This window comes from Scyliorhinus canicula, chromosome 5 (genome assembly GCF_902713615.1).
Source record: "Scyliorhinus canicula chromosome 5, sScyCan1.1, whole genome shotgun sequence".
Taxonomy (NCBI): domain Eukaryota; kingdom Metazoa; phylum Chordata; class Chondrichthyes; order Carcharhiniformes; family Scyliorhinidae; genus Scyliorhinus; species Scyliorhinus canicula.
Window position 1 is genome coordinate 21,885,120 of NC_052150.1, and position 25,852 is coordinate 21,910,971.

Here is a 25,852-nt window from a genome sequence, read left to right on the forward strand (position 1 = left end):
TTCTTTGCCCTTATCTGTTTGTGAAGAGAAAAACGATGCTCTATGGTCAAAGCACTTCGGCAAATGAAAGTGCGCCTTTGACACAACTATGCCCACTTGGATTACATATAGCTTAAAAAGGTAGTGCAACAGTTCAACATTCTAAGGTCTTTTGCAAAAGATCAGCATGTACCAGGAAGAAACAGATTCTGTGCCTCATGCCTGGAATGGCCCCAGTGACTCAATGACAGCTGGTAAACATGGGACTTAAAAAAAGGTCAAAACAGGAAGCCTCAGAACTGCTCACTTGAATTACTGCCTAACCAGTTGCAATATTGTGGAACCAACTTTGTTGCATATTGTCACTTGTAGAATTTTGAGGAATCCTTGTTTTCCTTTGGCATTTCGACAAACCTGCCCTTAATTAAGTTCAAAAGATTTGCACACTCATTAAAATGAATAAGAAGGTAATACGTTGTGTATACTTCTAATCATGAGAAAAACACTTATTCAATTATCTTCTTAAACATTATGAAAACCTTTATTTTTAGTAGAAAAAATAACTGTTTAACAGCTTAGAAAATTCAATGTAGAATTATTTGGAAAACTTATTTAGGATATTATATCCCAGAATTCACTTTTACATCTGTGATGTAAAAAAAATTAAAATCAAAACTTCCCTGAGAATCTCTGACTTCAAAATAAATTAAAGAAAATGCATTGGATTACACAACCAAAAGTTCTCCAAAGAGCAGACAAATTCATTGGTTTTCATTCCTAAACAGCAAGGCGGCCAATGGAGTCATCTTGTCACAGTGTGTTACCATTCACAGTGTGACATCGTCAGGGCAGCGCTGTGGCGCTGTCTTCAGCAGTAGCTTTGCATATATGTCCATACTGTCTGCAGTTCGACAGAAAATAAAATAATTTTCTTTAATGGGATTCCAGAACAAAGTGCTGGTCCAATCTGTCAATAAAAATGATTGGTCTTCAAAATTCTAGTCTTGGATTGAATGTCGAATAGGTCTGTGATAATCCTCCGGACTGTTCGCATGATCAGGCATATCAAACCCTCTAAGCAGGTGTCCGGTGTTCTGTTGAGTGAAGTAATAAAACTGCCTGGCAAACACAGGTTCGATCTAAAAACAAAATGATTGGCACATTTATATTTCTTGCAAGTGTGGTTCCAAACCATACATATTGTCTTAGCCTGTTTCTGAATCCAAACTTTGGGACATCATTAAAATCTTCTCACAACGTCACGGCTGACATGCAAATCCCAAATAAGTTTAGGACATCAGAGAGAGGAACGTTTTGAAAGATTTAAGGAGTGAAGCCTCGAGTATTCCCCTTCAATCTAGAGCTGCTCGGGGAAGAAATAAAGAGGTCAAAATTGTTTCACCACGAGATGGTGATGGTGACGACTGCTCTTGTCATGTGGTAGATACAACATTGACAAGTCAGACATAGGGATGACATAAGAGACATGACATGAGGTAATTTGAGGCAAATGTCATCTTGGTAAGCGTCAGAAGACATGCTCAATGACACTAATGCTGAATGCCCCTTTATTGTTAATGTGAAGTCCAAACAGAGACTTATGACTTTTTTTAGAGACTTATGTTTCACACCTGATTGATCATAAGTGCCACGTTAATTTATATATGGGCATTACAAGGATTGTACACCAATACCTGACCACAATTACAGGGGTGATTCCTCCCTCAGACAAGGGAGGAATTCACACTGTGCGTTCTAGCTACAAATTCCCAAGGACAAAGGATCTCCCCCAGTAATCGGGGCAGGAAAGCTGAATGGACAGGCTTTACCCAAACTCTCATGTACATCCCAGTAGCTAGCTAAAAACAGTACCTACGGTGAACAAGGAGCAACCTGCAAAATATAAGGGGAGAAGGGGGATAAAATAGTAGGGTGGCGGGCATATGTCTTTAGAAGGATATATACCAGTGAAACAATAGATGAGAATGAGAAACATGCAACCAGAATAGGTTAGATGCCCAATCTTTTGGGCTGGCTGTGTATTCTAAGGTAGACACTCGAGGAATTGTTCAAAATATATATGTTCAAGACAGGCTTTTGCAATGTACGGGGGGTCATTTCATTACCTAACTACTGAGAGGCCTTTTAGGAGCCAGAAAAATAAAAGTATCTTAATCTAATTTTGAGTAAAATGTAAACATTATGACGTGATCTCACCATCGAGTATGAATTGCAGAGGCAAAGCTGTTTTTTGATTACCAGTGTCATTCCTTCAATTATTTATTGGGCACAAATTATCATCACTCAAATAAGCACCATGTGATATTTAGTCTGACATTATACATTATTCTTTGAAAACTATTTTATGGTCTTGCTGCGAAGAGTGAAAAGATAGTTTTTGATTCTCATGCATCCGATCACAAAAGATACATGTAATAGATAGATAGAATAGAACAGTACAGCACAGAACAGGCCCTTCGACCCTCAATGTTGTGCCGAGCAATGATCACCCTACTCAAGTCAACCTATCCACGTAACCCAACAACCCCCCCCATTAACCTTATTTTTTAGGACACTAAGGGCAATTCAGCATAGCCAATCAACCTAACCCGCACATCTTTGGACTGTGGGAGGAAACCGGAGCACCCGGAGGAAACCCACACACACACGGGGAGGACGTGCAGACTCCGCACAGACAGTGACCCAGCCGGGAATCGAACCTGGGACCCTGGAGCTGTGAAGCATTTATGCTAACCACCATGCTACCGTGCTGCCCACAAAATGACTAACACTTTCTGGAAGTAAATCTACAGAAATATACAAATTGCATTTTGTGCTAATAATCAGATAGGCCTGAATTTTTAGAATGGTGGGGGCCACATTCCTACCACTATGAGAGGCTCCCTGCCATTTTACGCTCGAATGAACATTGATTGCCTTCTGTCCACACTTGGGGCTTTGACATTTCATCTTTTTTTTGATCACCACAGCAGTTCCTCTCGTAGCAGCTATGAGCAGTCACCAGACGCAGACACTGATTACATTCACTTTGAAGTGATTGTTTACAACTTCTATTCGAGATAACTGCGTAAAGAGGAACTGGCTAGTGTGGTTCAGCAAAAGTGAAAGAAAAACACAAATGAGTGGGGATGTTTGCAACTTTTCAGGATTGTGTGATTGCCTAAAAGTACCAGACCTAACCCCATTTCGAGAATAAATCACACACTTGAAACGTATAATCATCAGTACCCTGCTCATCACTTCACAATTCACATCATAAAATGCCCTGATGCGTGTTGTTTTCCTCACTTCTACCCTGTTAATTTCACACTAAATTCTTATTGGGAACTTACATGTGCTGTGATAAGTTTTCTTGATCGCTGTGGATCGGGAAATTCTTCACCAAAACAGAACACAATTTGGAACCTTGGTATGAGTGAGCGGCCATGGTGTGCATAGCTTTGAAGTTCTGAGGGGAAAATAGTCGTTATTATTACAGCTCATCATAAATATTGGTTTTAAGTACATACACAAGGAAATGCCTGATCTGCCCAACACTAAGCCAAAAATATCTACTTAAGTCAACTTGGTACAATTAAAGATGATCGTTAATTACCCATCCATCCCGTAAGTAATCTTTAATTGATATATTCAAACTGCAAGTTAAACATGTTCCACCATATTCAGATTAATGTTGAAATAGTTCTATAATATTAAATAACTATTTATGGACAGCACGGTGGCGCAGTGGGTAGCACTGCAGCCTCACAGCGCTGAGGCCCCAGGTTCGATCCCGGCTCTGGGTCACTGTCCGTGTGGAGTTTGCACATTCTCCCCATGTTTGCGTGGGATTCGCCCCCACAACCCAAAGATGTCCAGTGTAGGTGGATTGGCCATGCTGAATTGCCCCTTAATTGGAAAAATGAATTGGGTACTCAAAATATATATTTTAAAAAATAATTATTTAAAATGCGACTCCCCCCCACCCCCATTAACAAAATCTTGTCTTTCTATGCTCCTCTGCACATTCACATAGATGGTCGCAAATGTTGAAAATTTAATATTGCATTAATGACTGTGCAAACTTCTAAAGGAAGACTTGGGGGGGAATTTTCCTGCCTTCCTCACCAGTGGGGTATTCCAGCCCCGCTGACGGTGAACTCCCGCCGCGGATTTCCCAGCGGCGCGGGATGGATTCAATGGGAAATCCCATTGACAGCGGCAGGAATAGAAGACCCCGCCACCGGGAAACACGTTACGGGTCGTGTGGAAAATCCCCCCCCCCCCATGCATCATAGGTTTTGCAACATTTCTAGATAGGAAGTGACTTCAAATAATATTTCGATTTATAGACTGATTTTTAAATAAATGTAGAAAATACATATTCTCTCTGTTACCTGCTAAAAATTGTTGCGTGTCAAAAAGTTTTGTGACTTGGTCTCTCTCCAGCTTGTTTGGCCTGTCACTGTATGGTGCTAAAGGTCCTTCCCAGTAGATTCTGCTCTGGCACAATCGTTTGGCATAGAGGCCATCAGGCGCCAACCACAGCAGGACTCCCTTCTCCAAGTGACTGAGCAGCTTGTCAATACCCTTGCGTTGTGCGCTGTTTTCCGGATAGGGAAACAGCACCTGATCTATGTTGCTAGCTGCAAATAGCTTATCAACTTGGCCGTGGGCTATCCTACAACCTTCGGGGCTTGTTGTTGTCACTTCTTTCACCAGGGTTTCTCGATAATACAATAAAATTTGCAGCCGACAGTCTGTAAAAGCAAATCAAATGGATGTGTTCAGTACATCAGCAAGCCCAAAGTCATTGACATAGTTCTCAGTAAATAAAAAAATAGTGGAATTGCGAGGCGCTTGGACATATTCCAATGTCAGGTCCAAGTAATTGTCCACACAGATTCACTGAATCAATAAGTTCACAATATGCAGCTTCATTGGGGGTCAGGCAATGGCAAGTAGCTTTGCAGAATTCGAAAGGCAGAACACACATTTTGAAATTCAGAAGATCCTGGTGACTTTTGAAACCAGCATAGCCAATCAAGGGCATGAGCAGGGGTAAGAATAAGGTTACAATTGAAGGAGTCCGTATAAAGACTCCCGAGGTCCATTTTTTTTTCAAGAATCCAAAGTTACATTTGGCAAGTTCTGACATCACTTTTGTCTTCCACCTGTCACCTTTTCACAATTTTGTTCCGTTTTATTTTCTTTCTTCCCTTGGTCTTATTTTCCCTCCTTTACTTTTTTTTTTAAAAAATGGGTTGTTTATTCTCAACAGATGGTTCTTTTAACATCTCGATCTTTTCATTTTCTGGGCGTTTGTGTTTTGATTCAATTTTCGTTTTCACTTTTTAATCTTCTTGTCTTTGTTCACGAACGAAATGAGTCTTCCCTTCGTCTTCATCTTCTATGTTATATTTGGTTCTTCAGGCCAATCTCATGGCCAGGGCTGGGGGAAGGGAGGGACTTTCAAGGGATTGGAGATGGCTGGAAGGAAGTCTTAGTAATACCAGGCAGGATCAGAGGCCACACTTGTCCAATTTAGAAAGCTTTCGTCCCTTTTTCTGCACCCAACTGAAGAGTCTGCCATCCACTGTATGGTTGGACGCATGGCTAGATTTAACAGTGGACATAAGGACAGTGGCTTTATTGTCAGATTTTTGACTGTGCTGATCCACATTTTAAAAAATGATAATGGGCAAAATCAAATGCAATTAATCATGGGTGACACAAATAGAGGGGAAATCACAGTGCCAACATAACAAGTAAAAAAAACTAGGAAGCGGGCTAATAAAATATAACAATTACATTTTCAAGGTGCTCAATCAGCTGCTGTATTGGTTTCTAGCAACTTAGCTGCAGTAGCAGAAACTTAAAATTGTACACATTGCAAATATAAATATATCCATTAGCGATTAAAACACTATTCCTCACTTTTTACACATCCACAGTCCAACTTCTCCTCTAATAAAAGGGTAGCTGTTAAATGTTAAGAAATAAATTTAAACACTTGAAATGCCAGACTTGTGTTAATCCGTAACAATTGTTCTTAGCTAAAAATGGAAGAACAGGAACTTACTGCTGTTTCCAAAAAAGCCTTGTACATTTTCTATTGCACCGAAAGACTGAGATTGATTTATTTAACTTGCCACTTTTAATATGATTACCTTATTCATTGCTATTACTGAAATACTATCTACTCTAACCTCAAGCCGTTCTATACTGTTGCGATACAATGTGACTTGACAATTTTTCCGGAGGTAACTGCATTGTTCAATTTACCAAAATAAATTTTTGTTAGTGGTTCAATATGCATTTTGCAAAATCTGGATAAATAAAAACTTGAGAACTATTCAAATAAAAATAGCGAAGATTTCTTGTAGCCTACACATAATAGGCAAAATTATGGATTTATCTGTTCACAACCATGTTCATGACATTGGTAGTTACCAATGACTTTGATCCATTCTTTAAAATAATGAAAGCTTTAACCAACAACAATTTGAATTTATACAGCTCTTTTTAATGCAGTGAAATGTCCTAAGGCATTTTGCTTAATCGAACAAAATTTGACATTAAGTCACATAGGGAAATTTTAGAGCAGGTGGCAAAAAGGTTGTTCAAAGAGGTTGTTTTAAGAAAGAGAACTGGAGAGATTTAGAGGGAGAACTTCAGAGTTTAGGGCCTATGTAGTTGAAGACATGGCTGCCAATGATGGAGCAACAGAAAGGGGGGAATGTACAAGAGACCAGAGCTGAGGAAGAGCAGAGATCTTGAGGCCGGAGAACATGACAGAGATTGAGAAGGGTGAGCGATTTGAAAACATGAGTCACTTTGTTTTAACAATATCTTCATCCGCACACTTCTTTTCCCTTCGGGGAATACTGGAAAATTTTCTGAACTGATTATCGACCCCTCGAATCAATTTATGAATACTCTTTCCATGGTCAAGAAGTCCTGGCATTGAACTTGAAACCAGAGCTTCTGGTCCAGAGGTAGAGATGTTACCACTGTGCCATGAGACCTCTTAATTGAGTCATTGCCAGGCCAGGAGTCAACGTAGATCAGTGAGCGTAAAGATGGGTGAACGGGATTTTGTGTGAGTTCAGGCGTGGGCAGCAGAAATTTTGGAGGAGCTCAATTTTATGGAGGGTGGAAGATGGTAAGCCAACCAGGATAGCATTAAACAGTCAAGTTGAGAGTCACAAAAACATTGATTCAGTACTGTTGTCATGCATTCACCATACATAAACTTACCTGAAAGGGCCAGTGCTTCAGCAGACCTCATACTCGGCTCGATTGAAATACCAGGTGCTTGAGATTCAGTAGGTGCACAAGCGTAAAATGATCCCGTTACCTGATAACCTGCAGAGCATGCAGAAAATTTTTAATGATCTGCTGGTTTTAGAGCACTGTTACAATTAAAATTAATTGCATTGCATTATCAATCTAAATAGAAATGTAAGTGCAGGATTTATATTAGCAGAAGTGTTTTTCCATCTTGGTCAACATAGAATCACAGAATTCCTACAGTGCAGAAGGAGGCCATTCGGCACATTGAATCTGCACCGACCATCTGAAAGAGCACCTTACCCATGCCCACTCTCCTGCCCCATCCCCATAACCCCATCCAACCTGCACATCCCTGGACACTAAGGGCCAGTTTTAGCATGGCCAATCCACCTAACGTGCGCATCTTTGGACTGTATTCTATCTGCATCATTGTAGGGATATGTGGATTGTGGAGATAATTATGCAATAGATTTGCATAATTCACTTTAATTGCTGGACAAAAGTTTATTGATATCTTCTGTTAACATGCCAATGAAACAACAGCAACATTTCCTACATAAAGATTAAGCCTACATTTTGCTTTGTTGGAGGGAATATTTTATCGCCGAACGCGTGCATGGTTTAATTTGGAAATGCAATAAAAGAAAGATGTTCTTGACCAAAGAGTCACAAAGCATTTTTGTGTCAATTAAGTGCTTTCAAAGCCCGTTGTGGTCAGAGGAAATGGTAGAGAGAGTTTCATGCACAGCAAATTCCAACAACAGTCATATGGTAATGACCAGATAAGCTGTTTCTGTGATGTTGAATGAGGGGTTAATATTGGCCAGAGCACCAGAGACGGTACCACTGCTGTTCTTGGAATAGTGTTGTGGGATCTCAGACATCAACATAAAAGGTTTGATGGTTCATAAAAGAACTCAGTTCAATGTATCAATGTAGGATTAAGCCTACATTTTGCTTTGTTGGAGGGAATATTTTATCGCCGAATGCGTGCATGGTTTAATTTGGAAATGCAATAAAAGAAAGATGTTCTTGACCAAAGAGTCACAAAGCATTTTTGTGTCAATGAAGTGCTTTCAAAGCCCGTTGTGGTCAGAGGAAATGGTAGAGAGAGTTTCATGCACAGCAAGTTCCAACAATAGTCATATGGTAATGACCAGATAAGCTGTTTCTGTGATGTTGAATGAGGGGTTAATATTGGCCAGAGCACCAGAGACGGTACCACTGCTGTTCTTGGAATAGTGTTGTGGGATCTCAGACATCCACATAAAAGGTTTGATGGTTCATAAAAGAACTCAGTTCAATGTATCATTCAAAAGACAACACCTTCAATAGTGCAGCACTGGAGAGTCAGGTGTGAGTCCTGTTCTAGGTTCTGGGGTGAGACTTGACACCCTAACCTTCTAAAGTTCAAGATGACTGAGCCACTGCTGACACATAACTGAGTTTGCCAATGAGTAGATCAATGCATAACTTGTTAAAGGACCCTGCCAAGTCTGTGAATTGCTTCCCCTCTCTTCTGCTCCACCTTGCACGCATTGAAAGTAAAAACGAGAGCAGCAAGTTGAATGGATTCACTGGACAGAGATATTGGGACAGCTACCTAAGAGCAGGGTCTGAAGACAAGTTACAACAGCAAGGAGGAGGGAAAATGTTTGCAGCTTAGCGTAAGGGTGTAATTCTCAGGGTGAGGTTATGATATCTTCCTGCATTTAGAACTGATAACTGATAATAAGCTATCCCAGCATGAGGGGAGAGGCACTTCTTTGCATATTAATAGGTTCAGTAAGAAGTCTTACAAAACTAGGTTAAAGTCCAACAGGTTTATTTGGAATCATGAGGTTTCGGAGGGTAGCTCCTTCAGCAGGTGAGTCACCTGATGAAGGAGCTACGCTCCGAAAGATCATAATTCCGAATAATCCTGTTGGATTTTAACCTGGTGTTGTAAGACTTCTTACTGTGCCCACCCCAGTCCAAAGCCAGCATCTCCGCATCATGGCTACTATTAATAACTTAACACAATTAATGTCCCTGCAATTAATTGGATTGCATAACGCAGGCAATTAGGGGGAAACCTTACCATTTTCACAACCAGGTCCTTGCCAATGGTGGTTCCGTGGAGGAAATGGCACTGTTGAGCACTGATACGAGAGTTCTGGATGTGGTTGTTCATATTCCCTCCAGCTACGTTCATGCTGTACTATATAGTTGGGTATCTGAAAGCGATAATAAAGTACTGAGTGCTTTTCACATTTTTTCCACAAAGAGATACAATATTAATTGCTATCTGAAATGAATTAAATTCCAGGATCTCACCTACCTGGGGGGGCATTGAAGGATATGTAGGGTAAGAATGGTGGTTGATTAGCATTTGAGGATCTTCCATGTTCGCTTGCTTTGAGAATCCTTAAATGAAAAAAGACAAAATGGCAATGTGAATAAATGGACAGAAACTTGAATTAAATTATGAGTAAATCAATTCCTTTAATTCCCCATAATCCTGAAAGTTAAGGCATTAAGAGGCTGACAGGAGGATGTTTTGTTTTAGGTTTGTTCATTCATTTTGCCCTCCCTGTTCTAGCTCCAACCCCCCAAATAAAAACACATCTACTTGAGACAGTCAGTTAGTGTGATTAAATACCTTTTTTTGCTCCTTCTGGTATAATTTTGTACACTTTGTATGGATCTGAGATGTCAAGTTGACTACGTTCAACCAATTCTTCAAAATCGTTGCTCTTATTTAAGGCACATCTTAGTCTGGTCTTCCATGTTGGGGGATCTGGTTTGTCAATTCCCTCACGAAATTTGCCTTTGAAAAGTGCCCAAGCCTTGGGAGAAATTATTTGCTAAGAATGAGATTAGCAAATCACTAACATCTACTCCATTTCATAAACATCCATACTGTGTAAAACAGTAAGACAAATGATTAACCTGTACGAAAACTGTACAATTTATTGCCAAAGAAATGCATAGGGTGGCACAGTGGTCAGCGCTGCTGTATCACAGAGCCAGGGACCCGAGTTCAATTCTGACCTTGGGTGACTGTGTGAAGTTTGCACATTCTCCCTGTGTCTGTGGGGGTTTCCCCTGGGGGCTCCAGTTTCCTCCCACAGTCCAAAGATGTGCAGGTTAGGTGGCTTGCCAACTGATTGCCCCTTAGTGTCAAAGGATGTGTCGGTTAGGTGGGTTATTGGGATGGGAGGGGGGGGGGGGAGCGGAAGTGGGCCTAAGTGCAGACTCTATGGGCGGAATGGCCTCCTTCTGCACCACAGGGATTCTATGGCTTTATAGTTCTAATACTTCAACACCCCAAACTACTGAGACAGTGAATGGATTAAGAACATTTGTTTTTACCACGTAATGTACATTTTCATCAGAAAGTATTTTCTCCATTTATTCTCTTCCTCCTTCATTCCTCCAAAATCATAATATTTATGCACTAGCAATTAAGGACACACTGTGCATCTGTGTTAAATGCTTGCTTATCTATCTGGAACTTGACTATAATTAACATAGTTAAGATACATATTTGTTACCTTCACACATATTTTCCCCCCTTTGGGGGCTTGTGGGGAAGCAATAGCAGGTTGGTTATCAACCTGTTGAATCAGGTCATGGACATTCCTCCTATGATCATTAAGTCCTGGAGTGGAACTTGATCCCAGAGCTTCTAGATCACAGGCACTGCCTAATCCCAGAGTTTCTAGATCATAGGCACCGCCTACTGAATCACAAGGCATCCATCCACCTTGCAAAGGAAACTCAAGGGACAAGATCTGAGCACAAAATATGTAGCATCATCGTGGTGGAAAAGTGGATTTACCCCGTACTACCACACCAATAACGTTGGGACATTTTCACGTTGGGAAACTACATTTTCTAATTCTCAATGAGCTATTGTTTAAAGCCCTTCAGACTGTCAGGTACTATCCAAGCTAAATCATGTACGATCATCTTACTGAAAAGAAACTTTCCAACAAAAAGCATCTGGGTCTTAGAACTTGAAAAACACAATTTGCATTTTACACGCATCATACTCATTGTGTGCCCATGCAGTCTGAATAACTTTACTGGAAGTTCGAAAACCCCGAGTCGCTTCTTAATTAGAAACACGCTTTCTCCCAGCACCCCGTTTGCAAGAAACCTGTGGGACTAACTCATTATCATATCTCGAATTGGTGAATGCAGTGAGTCACCCCCACTGACTTTTTCTGTCCACCAGCCAATGTTTTCAGAGGTACTCGAACCTCTTTCTTGGTAATGTTGCATTTCCCTGAAGCTCAAGGGGGCTTGCTTTTATCGGTGTCGCTGTCCAAATTTACCGCAAATTGTAAACTTTAGACCGCAGTTCTTCACTCACGCCCACAGGCTGTTGCTTTCCCTGAAAGTAAAGCTCTGCGTTGGAGCAAGTCACCGGGTAATAGAAAGCAAACCCGTGTGTACAGAAGAGTGTTGGCTTGCAGGGCTCACTATCTCCAGCATCGCCACCTACAACTGTGGTGGAAAGCTTGGAAATACCACTTTGCAGTGGCTGCTTACTGCCTCATCTGTCTGAAGGAGAAGAGAGGAGGAGGTGGCCTATGATCTCTCTCTCTCTCACATACACACACACACACCCAGGACTCTGCTGATGAACTTGAAAGAGATGTGTCAGATCACATGGCTACACAACAGCGCTCAGCAACTTTAAGTGCGCCGGGGGGAAACTGCAGCAACCATGCGGCCCTGGATACTGAGTGTGTGTGTGTGTGTGGGGTGGGGTGGGGGGACATGTGGAGAGACACAGAGCGGGCACGGGTGAGACGCACTCGAACCCACGGCGACTGGGACCTGGCAAAGTGAGAAAGACCAGGCTGATCTACACAAACTACACTGTACTCAAAGCGGAAAAGGCACCAACACAAAATCAGAAAAAAAGAGGAAATTAGCACCTTCCCCCCATGAGAGAGAGAGAGCAACAAAAAAAAAATCAGAAGTAAAGAAGCAGCGCCGGAGACGCCAAAACCAAGCGACAGAAATTGTTACCTTGAAAAGTGCCGCGTCTTCCTCTCGATTGTAATCCTGTTTGCCGGCGTGTTTCCAAGGAATGCGGAAAATGGACTTGTCTTCATTCTCCCAGATGAGGCCGGGATATTTCCCACTGTCAATCTGGTCAATCAACCACTGGCGAAGTTTACCGTTTCCAGAAGAAACAGGGGCCATGTTACAGTCTGAGTCGATGTTCATTTCTACATAACACACATTATAGGGAGAGAGAGAGAGAGAAAGAACCGCATATAAAAGGTGCATGCAATCAAACAAAAAAGACTACAGCTCAATAATAATCCTAGCAATCTCTGCAGGAATGTGTGCAAAGGATTAACCCCCCCCCCCCCCCCCAGCACCATTTGGCACTCAGCGAGCATTGGGCTAGCTGATCCAATGTCCAATGGATAGGATACATTTTGAAACGCTATTAAAATGGAAAGTCATCATACTCACACACCCACAAAGCCCTCTGCCCTCCTCTCCCAAGCCCAGATTTTCTCTCTCTTGTTTAAAAGCCGGTAGGCTCCTGTTGCAGAACCACAGTCGCCACTCCAGTCAATATTTAAAATGCTAAAACCCCCCCCAAAAATAAGCAAGCGAACTCCTCAATGCAAAAGTGGCCGCCTCGGTTGAGGAGTCCTGACCCAACTCTTTCGCCTTCTTACCCGGTGCTCGGCAACTAACTTCACTTTTTTGGTTTGACTTTGTTTGACTGGTTACGATGTAGCAGATCCACACGGTACAGGATCTGACAAGGAACTATCTCACATATATATGTATATGTACATCCAGGAGGCGGAGCTGCGTGTTTGTCAATCACGTCGCTGACCCAAGTGTTTTTATGTCACTGTCTGGGAGGGTTAAAACAAAAAATCCCCGCCGGCACACAAAATTGCTCCATTTCAAACTACGAAACATTCCTAACGTGTTTGTTTGTCAGATGAATTTGACAGATCGGCGGTTTTTTTTTTGTTTTTCTTTAAAAATCACAGATCAGAGCAGCCGATAGATGGTAAATTAATCTGAATTTTGGAAAGTCCGCACAGGGCCATCACAAGGCAGCGATTCTCTGGAATACTAACCGCAGCGGCACAGCCCTCAAATCAGAATTGGGCAGCGTACCACCTTATACATAATATGTCCAGTGTGACCTTCAGAAGGAAATCGAATATAAATAATATTAAAGGGACTAAAGTAATCTGGTAGCGAATGTCAGAACAGATAATTCACTAGTGGCGGGGGGGGGGGGGGGGGGGTGCATTTTGGAAAATCTCAACTGGGGCAACCAGCAGTTATTAAACGCGATTATAGTGTTAAACTGCTGATTTCCCCCAGTTGAGATATTCCAAGATCCCCCCGTTCCAGAGTGAATTATCCTACCATTGCAATCATCTTCCTACCTCAATGTTAGGTAGCTCTTAAGCATAGATTAGTTTGAAGTGTTGTGACAATATTGGTATCGCTTGTTTAAACACCGGATTAACTCGATTGGACAGACCAGGAACATCTCCCAGACTGGGGTTGGCTAGCCAAGTGGCAATACTGGCCCCTGCAATTTGCCCCAGCAACCTCTGGGAGGGGGAAAATCAGACGTGATTCCAATTCTCGTCTCGCTGCTTCGCCACCCGAGGGAGACCTGGCTCTAAAGAATCAAGTTGCCAACTTGACATAGCCAACTCGTCTGGCAATGCTCACTGGATGGATCCAGGAATAACTGTCACTTGGACGAAATAGTCCAGGCCACATGGGGGGTCGTCACAAAACGGTGAGAGGGATATGTTTTCAGGAGAGGCGGGGAATGGAGACAATTCCAGGGCATCAACACAAAATGCCATTTGCAGGAGATAGATGCCGTTGAACAAGTCTGCAGCTCCCCAACTGCGTGCTTTTCTGACACAGCAACGCATATTTTAAAAGTCAATACATGGCTTGCATTATTACTTTTGCAGACACATCTGTATTGACAAGTAAGCGTGGTGCTGCCATTTCCTGGGTTTGGATCAAGAATTAATTCAGTACCGCCACCTCCTGGGGACTTCGAGAGCCCATGTATGAACTTTTTAAAAATCCCTTCACCCTTCTGGAGTGACCGGACTGATGATTGGAATTCCATCCCTTTCCCTGGAAGGGAACAGTCAAGCCTAGATTTTCATTTAATTTCGCATAATTAATGACATTGAGATCATTGATATATTTGTTTCCCGATTGATCGCACGGAATAATTTTCGTGCGGTTAGAAATTCCAAACACTGGACTATTTGGCATATTTGTTCTGCCTGTGTCATTTCACTCGAGTCAAAGAGTGGCCGCTTCAATTCGAAGAAGGTTGTTTTCCAGTCGTTCTCACTTCATTATTGCTCTCTGGGAGGCGGGGGGGGGGGGGGGGGGGGGGGGGGGGGGGCAGAGAGAGAAAAGGCACACAATTCCAGAATTCCCGTGCCCTTTCCTCTGTCAGTGCCTTATTTCCTTATTTCTTCCGCAATAATTATCTGGATGTCTTAACCATAGGCACAGCTATAACATGCAGATTCATTAGGGGAAGACCTGGGTGGCAGAGTGATTGGTGTGACATTCTAATTCACTTGGGGCTTTTCACAGTAACTTCATTGCAGTGTTAATGTAAGCCTACTTGTGGCAATAATAAAGATTATGATGATTATTATTACTCCCCTTTCGAGAGATGGGTCCGGGATTTTGGGGAGGAAATTTGGTCCACATTGTACTGACAGAATTTGCTAAACTCGTTTCAAGTTGGGAGGCATTGTTTTATTAAATGGGAGGAGGGAAGGTGGCTCCGCGCATAATATCCATTCTTCGAATATATGCAACAATCGAGGGTAGGGGATGAGGGTAATGCAGGGAAATGAAGCATTTTATGGAGATTGTTTTCAAATAACCACATAAACCGTGGCGTTTTTAGGTATCTTATTGGCTAAGTAAAGCGGGATGAAGCGTTTGCATTCTGAAAACCTTCTTCAGTTTAGACCCAGCACCATTCATTCTATTAGAAATCGGACAAAGTGTTCCAAACAAGCACACCTTCCTTAATTGGTGCTCTTGATATATGACAGGCTTCAAGTGAGCTCCCTGTTTGTATCTGAGATAGATGGATCTAATCGGATGCCGCGCAACAAAATCCCACTGATCAACTCTACTGCTCTCGAAAAGTCCAACTTTTCTGAAGAAGTTACTAGAGCTGCCTTCAGATGATGACCGGGTTACATAACAAGATTTGCTCATTATCAAAAGTGGTTAGAGTGGGAGTTTCTGAAAACGCACTCACTTTCTGCCTGTTCCATTGTGTGGAACTAATTGGAACCAGAGAATTCAGCGCTGATAGTTTCTGGGTATCGATTAAGATAAGATGCTTGAGGAGATAGCGAGCGAGGAACTGCAAAATAAGGCGGGCTGCTAGCAAGCTTAAATAATCATTATCAGCCCCACAGCCTTTTAGACATATTTCTATTAAAAAAACATTGTAAAATACAGTCATTTAATATCTTTATACCCTCTGTTCTCAGGACAGTTTCCGTAACGGTAGGTTGTGAGAAAAAGTGCAATTTTCACTACACATCAAGTCTGTTTGAACGCCATTGGAAGGGCTGTGAGTTATCCAACTATTGCACTCAATAATTAAAATTACAACCAGGATAACAGCGCAAAAAGAGGAATGTTGCACTGTATTAGGACGTTCCTGAAAAGAACATCAAGCGAAGGACTAAAGCAGAATAACCTGCAAAACACCTGCGGTTTGATTTTCCACCGCTACTAAGAATAAGATCAAGCGTTTGGGCGCCCGCCTTTACAATGCTGATTCCCGAAATGACATCACGAAAAAGTACAGAGAAAAACAGGAAAACAAAGAACTGTACAAATAAACGCACCTGGCATTGTTTTGTCAAAATAACACGGGTGTCATATTTAAAGCAGCAAGGTTTTTGTTTCCAGCCTTGCTTTTTGTTATTGTATCCCTGTGCCCTCTGCAAAACCGCCAACGCTGCTTGGAGTTTTCGCGCGACAGGATTATTGACTTATCCTTGCGCGGTTGACCAGCTGGTCACTTTCTTCTGGATATTTCAAACTACACTGTGGAATTAACTTTGCAATGCTCCACATTGTCGCCTCTATGTGCGTACGTGGGTGCATATTCAATTTTGCAAGAGCAACTGCTCTCGAATTTCCACATGTACATATCTTTTCCCTCGGTTTAACCGTATCAGGGAAAAATAGATGATTCAGACGAGGGGGCAATGTTTCATACTGACCTGATTATATCCCTGTTCCTTGTGATCTTTCGCCTTTCATCACGGGCTGAACCTCACGCCTGAATTCCTGCACAAAGCAAAAACATACATGGAAATTGAAGCGTTTTAAGCATAAGTGATTAGGATTACTTTTGTAATCGATTGATATTTTGTTTTAGTAAGTACCCTATTACTGTTAGAACAGAAAGGAAGGTAAATGCTTTCCACTTACCACAAGCAGCAGTGCTGTGTTAAATGTCGTGAGTCTGGCCAGTCAACAACACACCGTCTGACTTGTCAATAGAATTGCTTCTAACTGAAATGGGCAACCAAGTACTAATTAAGTCAGGAATGAGTAAGGACTTAACTAATATCTATTGGTAGAGGAATTCGCTCGAATCGGGCAATACTTATTATGCGGGGTGTCTGTGACTGCATTTCCTGCCCGTCTAAAAAACATTCATATTTTAAAAGGTTACACATGTCCCAGCTTAATGGGTAATTTCTTAAACATTGCTCATCGCCTTTTTCTGAATTTACTGTCAAGCCAGTTAATCACCGTTCTCATAACATGCCAGCGCATTTTTCTTCCTCTCCAAGCGTGCACCTATCGGATTTAACCCTGTCGTTCTCAGAAGTCCAGTGCATTTACCTGGGAGTCCTACAACCATCACATTTATGTACTCGCCAACACATGCATGTGCCCTGTGAGTTCACGAACACATGTATTCGGGAGTCTGTGCCACATCCATGCATTGGTGAATAAACTAACTGACAGACGCAAGCAAAACCAAGGAAGAAATAGTGGAGGCACTGTTGCAAATGTTTCTTTTTTCAAAAATCATGAGAAAACGCCAGAGAACTGGAGGGCTGCTAATGTTATTCTTATATTTAACGAGGGAGACACATCACGAAGCAGTACTCCAGATTGGTTAGCTCTACTATCGGTGGTCAGAAAGATAATGAAACGTTTACTCAATGATGGAAATGAACACACAAAAAAACACCCAGAAACCGAAAATACATGGGAGTAGTCAAAATGGATTTCAAAAGTGAAGGTCATGCTGAATCCATTTCATTGAATTCTCTGAGAAGGTGACAGGAAGTGTAGAAGAGGGTCCTGGGTACAATATAAACCGATGTTGAAAAGACCATTGAGAAGGTACCACATGGCACACCCTTGACTAATGTCAGAATGTGTAGAATCAAGGGACAAGTAACAGAATGAATAACAAGCTGACAACAAACAAGACAGAGAAGAGGTTAAATGTAGTTGCTCAGAGAAGGCGAAAGTGATGGCAACAGAGAATCCTCTTCGGGACAACCACTGTTCATGACTTACACAAACTATTAGGACTTGAAATCTGAAGTATAATTTGCAAATGCCACTAAATTAGGGGGTAGAGTTAATCGTGAGGAGAGCTGTGACAAAGCACATGTTAACAAACTTGCAGAACAGGTGTGTAAATGATAAGTTAGTTTTGATATTGGTAAGCGTGAAATGATAGATTTTGAGAGTAGGAATAAGGGGATCATAAACTATGGAAATAAGATTCTAAATAGTATAAAAAGGCAGTGTTGGAGGGGGAGGGGCATATTCGTTAGTAGTATCCCGAGTCAATAGGACTATAACAATGCAAAGAAAGCAGTGGGATTCATTTCCAATAGCAGAAAAGAAAGAATGTATCTTAAATTAATGGATAAAAGCAAATTACTGCGGATGCTGGAATCTGAAACGAAAGAGAAAATGCTGGAAAATCTCAGCAAGTCTGGCAGCATCTGTAGGGAGAGAAAAGAGCTAACATTTTGAGTCCAAAGACTCTTTGTCAAAGATGTGGAGATGCCGGCGTTGGACTGGGGTGAGCACAGTAACAAGTCTTACAACACCAGGTTAAAGTCCAACAGGTTTGTTTCAAACACTAGCTTTCGGAGCACTGCTCCTTCCTCAGCTGAATTTCTCTTTGTCAAAGCTTTGACAAAGAGTCATCAGACTCGAAACGTTAGCTCTTTTCTCTCCCTACAGATGCTGCCAGACTTGCTGAGATTTTCCAGCATTTTCTCTTTCGTTTCATCTTAAATTAATGCAGGACTTCTGCTCAATCACACTTAGACTTCAGTGTACAGCTCTGGTCTCCATATTACAAAATGGGATAGAGAGGCAATGGACAAGATGCACACAAGAGTTTCAAGGAATAATAAAAAATAATAATTTTTATTAGTGTCACAAGTAGGCTTAAGTTAACACTGCAATGAAGTTACCGCGAAAAGCTCCGAGTCGCCACATTCCAGCGCCTGTTCGGGTACACAGAGTGAGAATCCAGAATATCCAAATTACCTAAAATGGCAGAATTGAGAGGTTATAACTATCAGAAAAGATTAAACATAATTAAACTCTCTTTTATTCAAGTGAGAAGGCTGAAGAGCCAGTCAATAGAGTTTTTTTTAAATTATGAAGGTGATTGATTGGCCAATTGCTTCGAACTGTGAACAGTTCAACACTAGGAGACATATGATAGTCGTTTGTAATCCCCCCCAAAAAATTCGGGAGAAACTTCTTCATCCGAAAATATAGTAGAGCAGTCAAAATGGATTTCAAAAGTGAAGGTCATGCTGGATCCATCTCATATTGAAAAGGTGACAGGAAGTGTAGAAGAGGGGAATGACGTGGGTATAATATAAAGCGATGTTGAAAAGACTATTGAGAAGGTACCAGAGGGATGGTACTAAAGTCAGAATGAGCAGACTCAAGGGACAAGTAGCAGAATGAATAACCAGCTGACAAGAGGTGAAGATTATTCCACATGGTTAAAATAGTTTGGTGAAAGGCACAGGCAACTTTATGAAGAAACCAGATAAGAGCACGAGGAAGGAAAATTATTATAGGATCAAAGTTAAGCAAACTCCTCTCTCGTGTTCACGGAACAAAGAAATGCAATCAAATTGACACGACTGGAATTGTCTTTTAAGTTGATGAAACTCTGCTCTTAATGAGTTCCATTCATGTATATTTGATGTAAGTTGTGTTCAGCATGTGAATCAGAGAGGGCGAAGAGTGTCATCTCTGGATGTAAACAATGCTCAATAGCAGAACATGAGACCACAAGAAGGGGTCCAGCCTCAAACTGAATGGAAAATCAAGCAGGTCTAGGTCCTGGGAGATTTGGGTGGCGGATACGGAAACCACATTGGTCTGACTTCAGGCCAACTTGTGCCAATCGTGAAAAACTGAGAAGTCCTCCTCAGGGTTGGCAGGCCAGTTACCCCCTGAGAATGACCATCTCTCCAGATGGGAAAACCGTAACTGAGGCCTCCTCGCCAAGAGCAACCACCCATCTCCGTATCCAATAGAAACCCGGGAGCTAGCCTCATCCATCAACAGCAGAGGGAGCGTGGCTCCATCTTCCTGGACTCAGGATTACCCGGGAAATGGTGTATGTGCAGCAAGAGTGTTAACCATTCAGTGGTGTTATGGGGAAGTCCATGGTATGGTTCGTATTTCCTTTTCGCCAACACAGAGCTAATTATCTCATATATAAATGGGATAAAGAAATGCAACTGAATTGAAATGACTGGGATTATGTTTCAAACTGATGAATCTCTGTCCTAACATTTTCCAAATTTCCAATTAGGATAACATTGCCATGAGTTGAGATTAACAAAATTGTTCTCTTTGTTTTGTTTAAAACTACAACTTAAAATAAAATTGATCAAATCTGAATATTATTCCCTCTCTGAACCATGCACTTCAATCACATAAGGCCTCAAACCATTATTTTCTGTCTTTCATTCTGCAGCAGACATTGAATTTGGTTAAAAAAAATTGAGTATTATACTTTGATATTGAACTTGGAAAGTTAGATTGCATAAATAGTTTAAGAAAAAAGTTATGTCTTTAAATTCCCCATAGTATTTGATAAAACTTTTGCTATGTTCTACTCATTTGAACATCATCGCAAATATCACCATAACTGTAATTCCAAAAATATTAATATAAATGTCATAAACGTCAACCTTTTTTCAAAGTCTGTTTCATCTTTCTATTCATTTCATGGGTGAGACTGATGTTTTATAAAACTGAAAACTTATAAAAAGCTAATTAACCTGAAAATAACCATCACTCAGAAAATAACCTGATCACTCATAAATATGCACCAGTGCGTGTAACACCAAAGACTGGGACAGTTGCCATAGAATATAGACTAGATCAGACTCCTGCATAGAAACTATAGATAGATTGCATTGATGAATCAGCACTGATGCAGGTGTCATGGGCTGAATGACCTCTTGTAATCTGTGTGATATATAACTAATATGTATCCTGTCAAATGTCTTATACATTCTTACTTATGCTGTGTTACATTGCAAAGTTGGTGATTAACAAGCGTGCAGCTCCTCTGTGGTTTAATGTGCCTTCCAAATAACTACACAAATGTTCAGGCATCTTCAATCTTGTGGTGGTAAGTTAAAAATCACTCAGGCAGTCCATGTTGTGGCATCTTGAACATTTTTCATGTATGTGGTACCCTGAAGCTATGGATCGTGATTGTCGAGGCTCCAACTTTCCTTCCATCACATGGCTGACTAGGAACATTTCTTGCTCATGCCAGTAGTGTGTGTTGGCAGGGTTTGCAGATTGATACACAACCTTCCAGTCTGCGTTAGGAAGGCAGCTTCCTAGGTCATCTGGAGTGGGATTGCATCCCAAAACCTCTGCCTCAGATGCAGCAATGCCATAAGACGTGCTCTTCAGGCTTGTACTGTGATATTTTTAGACACACAGCTGCAGCATCACATTGAGTCGATTCACTAAAAGACCATGCCGCACAGTTCCAGGTTATCTTTTCATAGAATCCCTACAGTGCAGAATAAGTGGCCATCGAGTCTGCACCGACCTTCTGAAAGAGCACCCTATCTATCCCAAACCCCCGCCCTATCCCTGTAACCTGACCTAACCTTACACATCTTTGGACACTAAGGGGCAATTTTGCATGGGCAATCCACCTAACCTTTGGACTTTGGGAGGAACCAGAGCACCCGAGGAAACCCCCGCAAACACGGGGTGAGCGTGCAAACTCCACACCAAGGCTGAGATTCCTGGCGTCGTGAGGCAGCAATGCTAACCATTGTATCAGCGTGTTGCACCATTTGTAAGTGCTTTCATAGAAAGCTTCCTTACAGAGAACAGCACGGTAGCATAGTGATTAGCACTATGGTTTCACAGCGCCAGGGTCCCAGATTCTATTCCCGCTTGGGTCACTGTCTGTGCGGAGTCTGCACATTCTCCCTGTGTCTCCGTGGGTTTCCTCCGGGTGCTCCCATTTCCTCCCACAGTCCAAAGATGTGCAGGTTAGGTGGATTGGCCATACTAAATTGCCCTTATGCTAGATGGGGTTGCTGGGTTATTGGGATAGGGTGGAGTTGTGGGCTTAAGGAGGGTGCTCTTTCCAAGAGCCGGTGCAGACTCAATGGGCCAAATGGCCTCCTACACTGTAAATTCTATGATACTATGAGAGGTGGAAGTTTGGGGCTGAATCATCACAAGTGAACTTTTCACAGCTTTTAATCCAGCTCCACAGGGTTCTGCTATACAAGCAGCAAATATTAGCAGCTATGCTTCTATCATATTAACAATGGTGGCACGATGGGACAGATCAACTGTGACTGTGCCTGTGCTGTAGCCATACTTCTTTTCACTATTTTAAAGTATTCATTAAAATAACCCTGAGAATAGTCATAGGAGAAAGGTACATTTTTAAAATTAGACCTCACATCTTTTAGTTGTCTAAGCATTGCCCTTGTTTTCATATAAGCAAGATGCAACACCATAGTCATAGAACATCAGTTTATGTCAAATTTGTACCTGCAGTTAATAACAAAAATCTTAGTGGCAGAATCTGCAAGTCACTTCGCTAATTTGCTACCATACCATACCATAGTGTTCTTCTGTGTAACACCAAAACTTATAACATAAGCTGAGGGTAGGATGTCATATTTAGAAAGGAATTCTAGTGTTACCCTGCTGCTTCAGGTGAAAAGTGCATTTACTTCCAAGTTGCAAGTTTGGTCCTGATCTTTGATGAGTTAGTTGATCTCAGCCAGTAACACAGTAGGGAGACCAAAATCAAATTAAATGCTGGAAACTGAGTTGGGTTTCCTCTCTACATAATTATTCAGTAATTGTTGCTAGAAAGTGAACCTTTTGTTGAACAGATGCGGATGGAGATTAACTATGATGTAGTTTCCCCACAATCAAACAATCGTCCGATAAGCATTAAGTTCGCACGTGAGAAAAGACCATGTAGGCGTGATGTAGAGAACTCCTACTGCTCTGACTCAGCAGGAATCAAGGCCTGCAGGACAGGAGTGGAAGAATTTGGTGTGAAAAGAAAATGGACAATATAAAGAATGCTCACCAGTGCGTTCATAAGCTTCTCCTTCTTTTTGAGTATTAGATTGTTTTTTTAAATCATTGTCAAATTAAAAGAACCAGATAGGAGATGATGATTTTTGTTTACTTTTATGAAGCCTGCTGTTAGGATCTTGATTGTTAATGGTATGTCAATTATATTGTTCGGACACAATGTGAAGTGCTGTGTTTAATTAAGTACATTGAGCACATATAAATAGGGTACAATTGGGACACTGGATATGTGTGAGGAGAGCTGTGAGACTGAACAAAGTCAGTAAACTCGCTCTAAAAAGAAGAGCTCTTTCTACCTCATCAACCAGCTTGGATCCTGTTAACATCAAATGCTGTGATTTTTTTTAGAATTATTAGAACAGTACAGCACAGAACAGGCCCTTCGGCCGTCGATGTTGTGCCGAGCAATGATCACCCTACTCAAGCCAACGTATCCACCCTATACCAGTAACCCAACAACAACCCCCCCAATTAACCTTATTTTTTTGGACACTAAGGGCAATTTAGCATGGCCAATCCACCTAACCCGCACATCTTTGGACTGTGGGAGGAAACCTGAGCACCCGGAGGAAACCCACGCACACACAGGGAGGACGTGCAGACTCCGCACAGATAGTGACCCAGCCGGGAATTGAACCTGGGACCCTGGAGCTGTGAAGCATTTATGCTAACCACCATGCTACCGTGCTGCCCCCAATTTTGAGGATGATGGATGCAGAATCAATAGCTTTCAAGGAGGAATTGGATATATAGTTGAAAAGGAAAAATGTATGGCTGTGGGGAACGAGCAGGGGAGTGGGACTCATTGAATTGCTCTTTCATAGAGCTGGTACAGATGTGATGAGCTCAATGGCCCCCTTCTGTGCTTTATGATTTTTAATCACATTGCTGTAGCTTTGCTCACGTTGACCGTACAGGAACATAATTATGACTGTAGTTAAGAGAACAATTGGCAACCCTCAGCCAAATAACAATTTACTGTGCAATTCAAACCCAGTGAGCAAAAGGGTGTTGTTCACATTAGAACCCACCTTCTATATTTAACTTAAGTTGGTACAAAATATTTGTGCCAAAAGATGGTGCATGCCCCCGACCACATTCTGAGCAAATTTATGTGCGTGCATTTGTTACACAAATATGCACACAAAACTCACCCACCAAATGCTATTATTTATACTCAGTAACCTTTTACTAAGCTTTTCTGGTGTTTAATTAATGTTGTTTTTAAAGTCAAAAAACATTTTCATAATGTCATATTGTAGTCGAGTGAAAAATGTGAAAAGTGAAAATTGCATACCAAAAGCAGATATATCCAATTTGTATTTAGTCCTTGCTCATGGTTAGAAGTGAGATTTCAGAAAGCCACATTTATGAGATATCAATTTTCAGAAGCAGTATCGGTAGGTTGTGACAGAATTGAAACACTCTGCTGAAGTTTTAGCAAATTTACATTGATAGTTCAGTCACACAACTGCTGAAAGAAGTTCTGTGGTCCTGCCAAAGATATATCGTAGTGTGCAGCAACCCATAAGACAGATTCTAAAGAGCTCACCTATCTTTGTTTTGAGAATTTCACTATTTTCTGGTGCAACAATATTAATTTGTAACACGAGTAGGTACAAAAACAAATAAGTTAAGAACTTACTTGTGCAATGCAATCACACAAAAAGTGTCTGTGACTGTAATCCAATCTCCATTTTGACAAGTAAAGCAGGCCTTTACAGCTTTTATAGATTTTATGCCTTCACCCAGAGCAGCTGTAGATTCTGTCAGCAGCTGATACAATAAAAGGAACAGTATGGTCTGATATTTCATGCATATATACTCTTGGTTAAAAAGTGTGTTGTTTTGTACGCATGGTTACTCTTGTCTAACACATTAACAGGAAGGATATTCTGAAGGCTGGGTCAGAATCAAGAGCGAAGGCAAAGGTTGACAGCAGAATGGAGGACTTCAGAATTCTGATGATGTAAATGAAATGGTGTTGGGGTAAATCACAGCGTGACAGAAAACACCCAGAATTTCCCTCACCCACTCAGTGAGTCTCAACTATTTTACATAAAATCTGACATTTTGCATAAACCGTAGCTGGAAATGTCTTCATAAAGAAGGTCTTTCAGCATTTCCGTGTGCCATTTTCTCTTTACAGTAAATGCCCTGTTGTCCAACACATCTTCAACATGCAAATCGTAAAATATTTAGCCGTTAACGGTTTTATTACTCAATTGCACATTGGTGATTGGGTGAGCCAATAACTTTGAAAAAAGTAAATCAGCTTTCAGGCGATGCTTTTGCTCATTTTTAAGAAACTATTTTAAAAAAGTGACCTGAATTATGACAATGATGAAGGTTAATTTTAAACCTGCACAACAGTAACTGCATTAGAAGCTATTGTATTAGTGCAGGGTGTGTTTACAGTATATTGAAACATCAAACCATTTGAGAGAAAGTGGACTCTACTTTCTGTAATGCCCTTTGATGTTTCACTACAAAAATGCCTTTCTTATAAGAGTTAAGATCAGTACAAAGCTTTAATCTGCAAACATGTTATGTGAGCGAGTGGTAAAACATAAGTGGTGTTTTCATCTCCCTTCCACAGGATCCCAATATATTGAAGGGAAGATGGCAAGTAGAGATCATAGCATTTACAGTGCAGAAGGAGGCCATTCGGCCCATTGAGTCTGCACCGGCTCTTGGAAAGAGCACCCTACCCAAGGTCAACACCTCCACCCTATCCCCATAACCCAGTAACCCCACCCAGCACTAAGGGCAATTTTGGACGCTAAGGGCAAGTTTATCATGGCCAATCCAGCTAACCTGCACATCTTTGGACTGTGGGAGGAAACCGGAGCACCCGGAGGAAACCCACGCAGACACGGGGAGG

The 25,852-nt window shown here is 41.5% G+C and overlaps 1 protein-coding gene across 3 annotated transcripts; it reads right to left on the reverse strand.

Moving 5' to 3' along the window:
- Nucleotides 1-493: 493 nt before the first annotated feature.
- Nucleotides 494-24,775, reverse strand: LOC119965848 (interferon regulatory factor 4-like). Of its 3 annotated transcripts, XM_038796748.1 has the most exons (10): nucleotides 24,614-24,775; nucleotides 16,569-16,635; nucleotides 12,301-12,503; nucleotides 9,917-10,103; nucleotides 9,596-9,681; nucleotides 9,356-9,491; nucleotides 7,240-7,347; nucleotides 4,377-4,739; nucleotides 3,333-3,448; nucleotides 494-1,118 (listed from the first exon to the last, which is right to left on the reverse strand). In XM_038796748.1, exons 3-10 carry the CDS (start codon nucleotides 12,499-12,501, stop codon nucleotides 978-980), a joined length of 1,338 nt encoding a protein of 445 aa, XP_038652676.1. In that variant the 5' UTR covers nucleotides 12,502-12,503; nucleotides 16,569-16,635; nucleotides 24,614-24,775; the 3' UTR covers nucleotides 494-977. The 3 variants fall into 3 exon arrangements, with proteins under 3 accessions (XP_038652676.1, XP_038652677.1, XP_038652675.1); XM_038796749.1 differs by lacking the exons at nucleotides 16,569-16,635; nucleotides 24,614-24,775 and adding an exon at nucleotides 12,969-13,080 and having other exon boundaries at nucleotides 9,356-9,494; nucleotides 9,600-9,684; nucleotides 9,919-10,103; XM_038796747.1 differs by lacking the exons at nucleotides 16,569-16,635; nucleotides 24,614-24,775 and adding an exon at nucleotides 12,969-13,080.
- Between the last annotated feature and the right edge of the window lie 1,077 nt (nucleotides 24,776-25,852).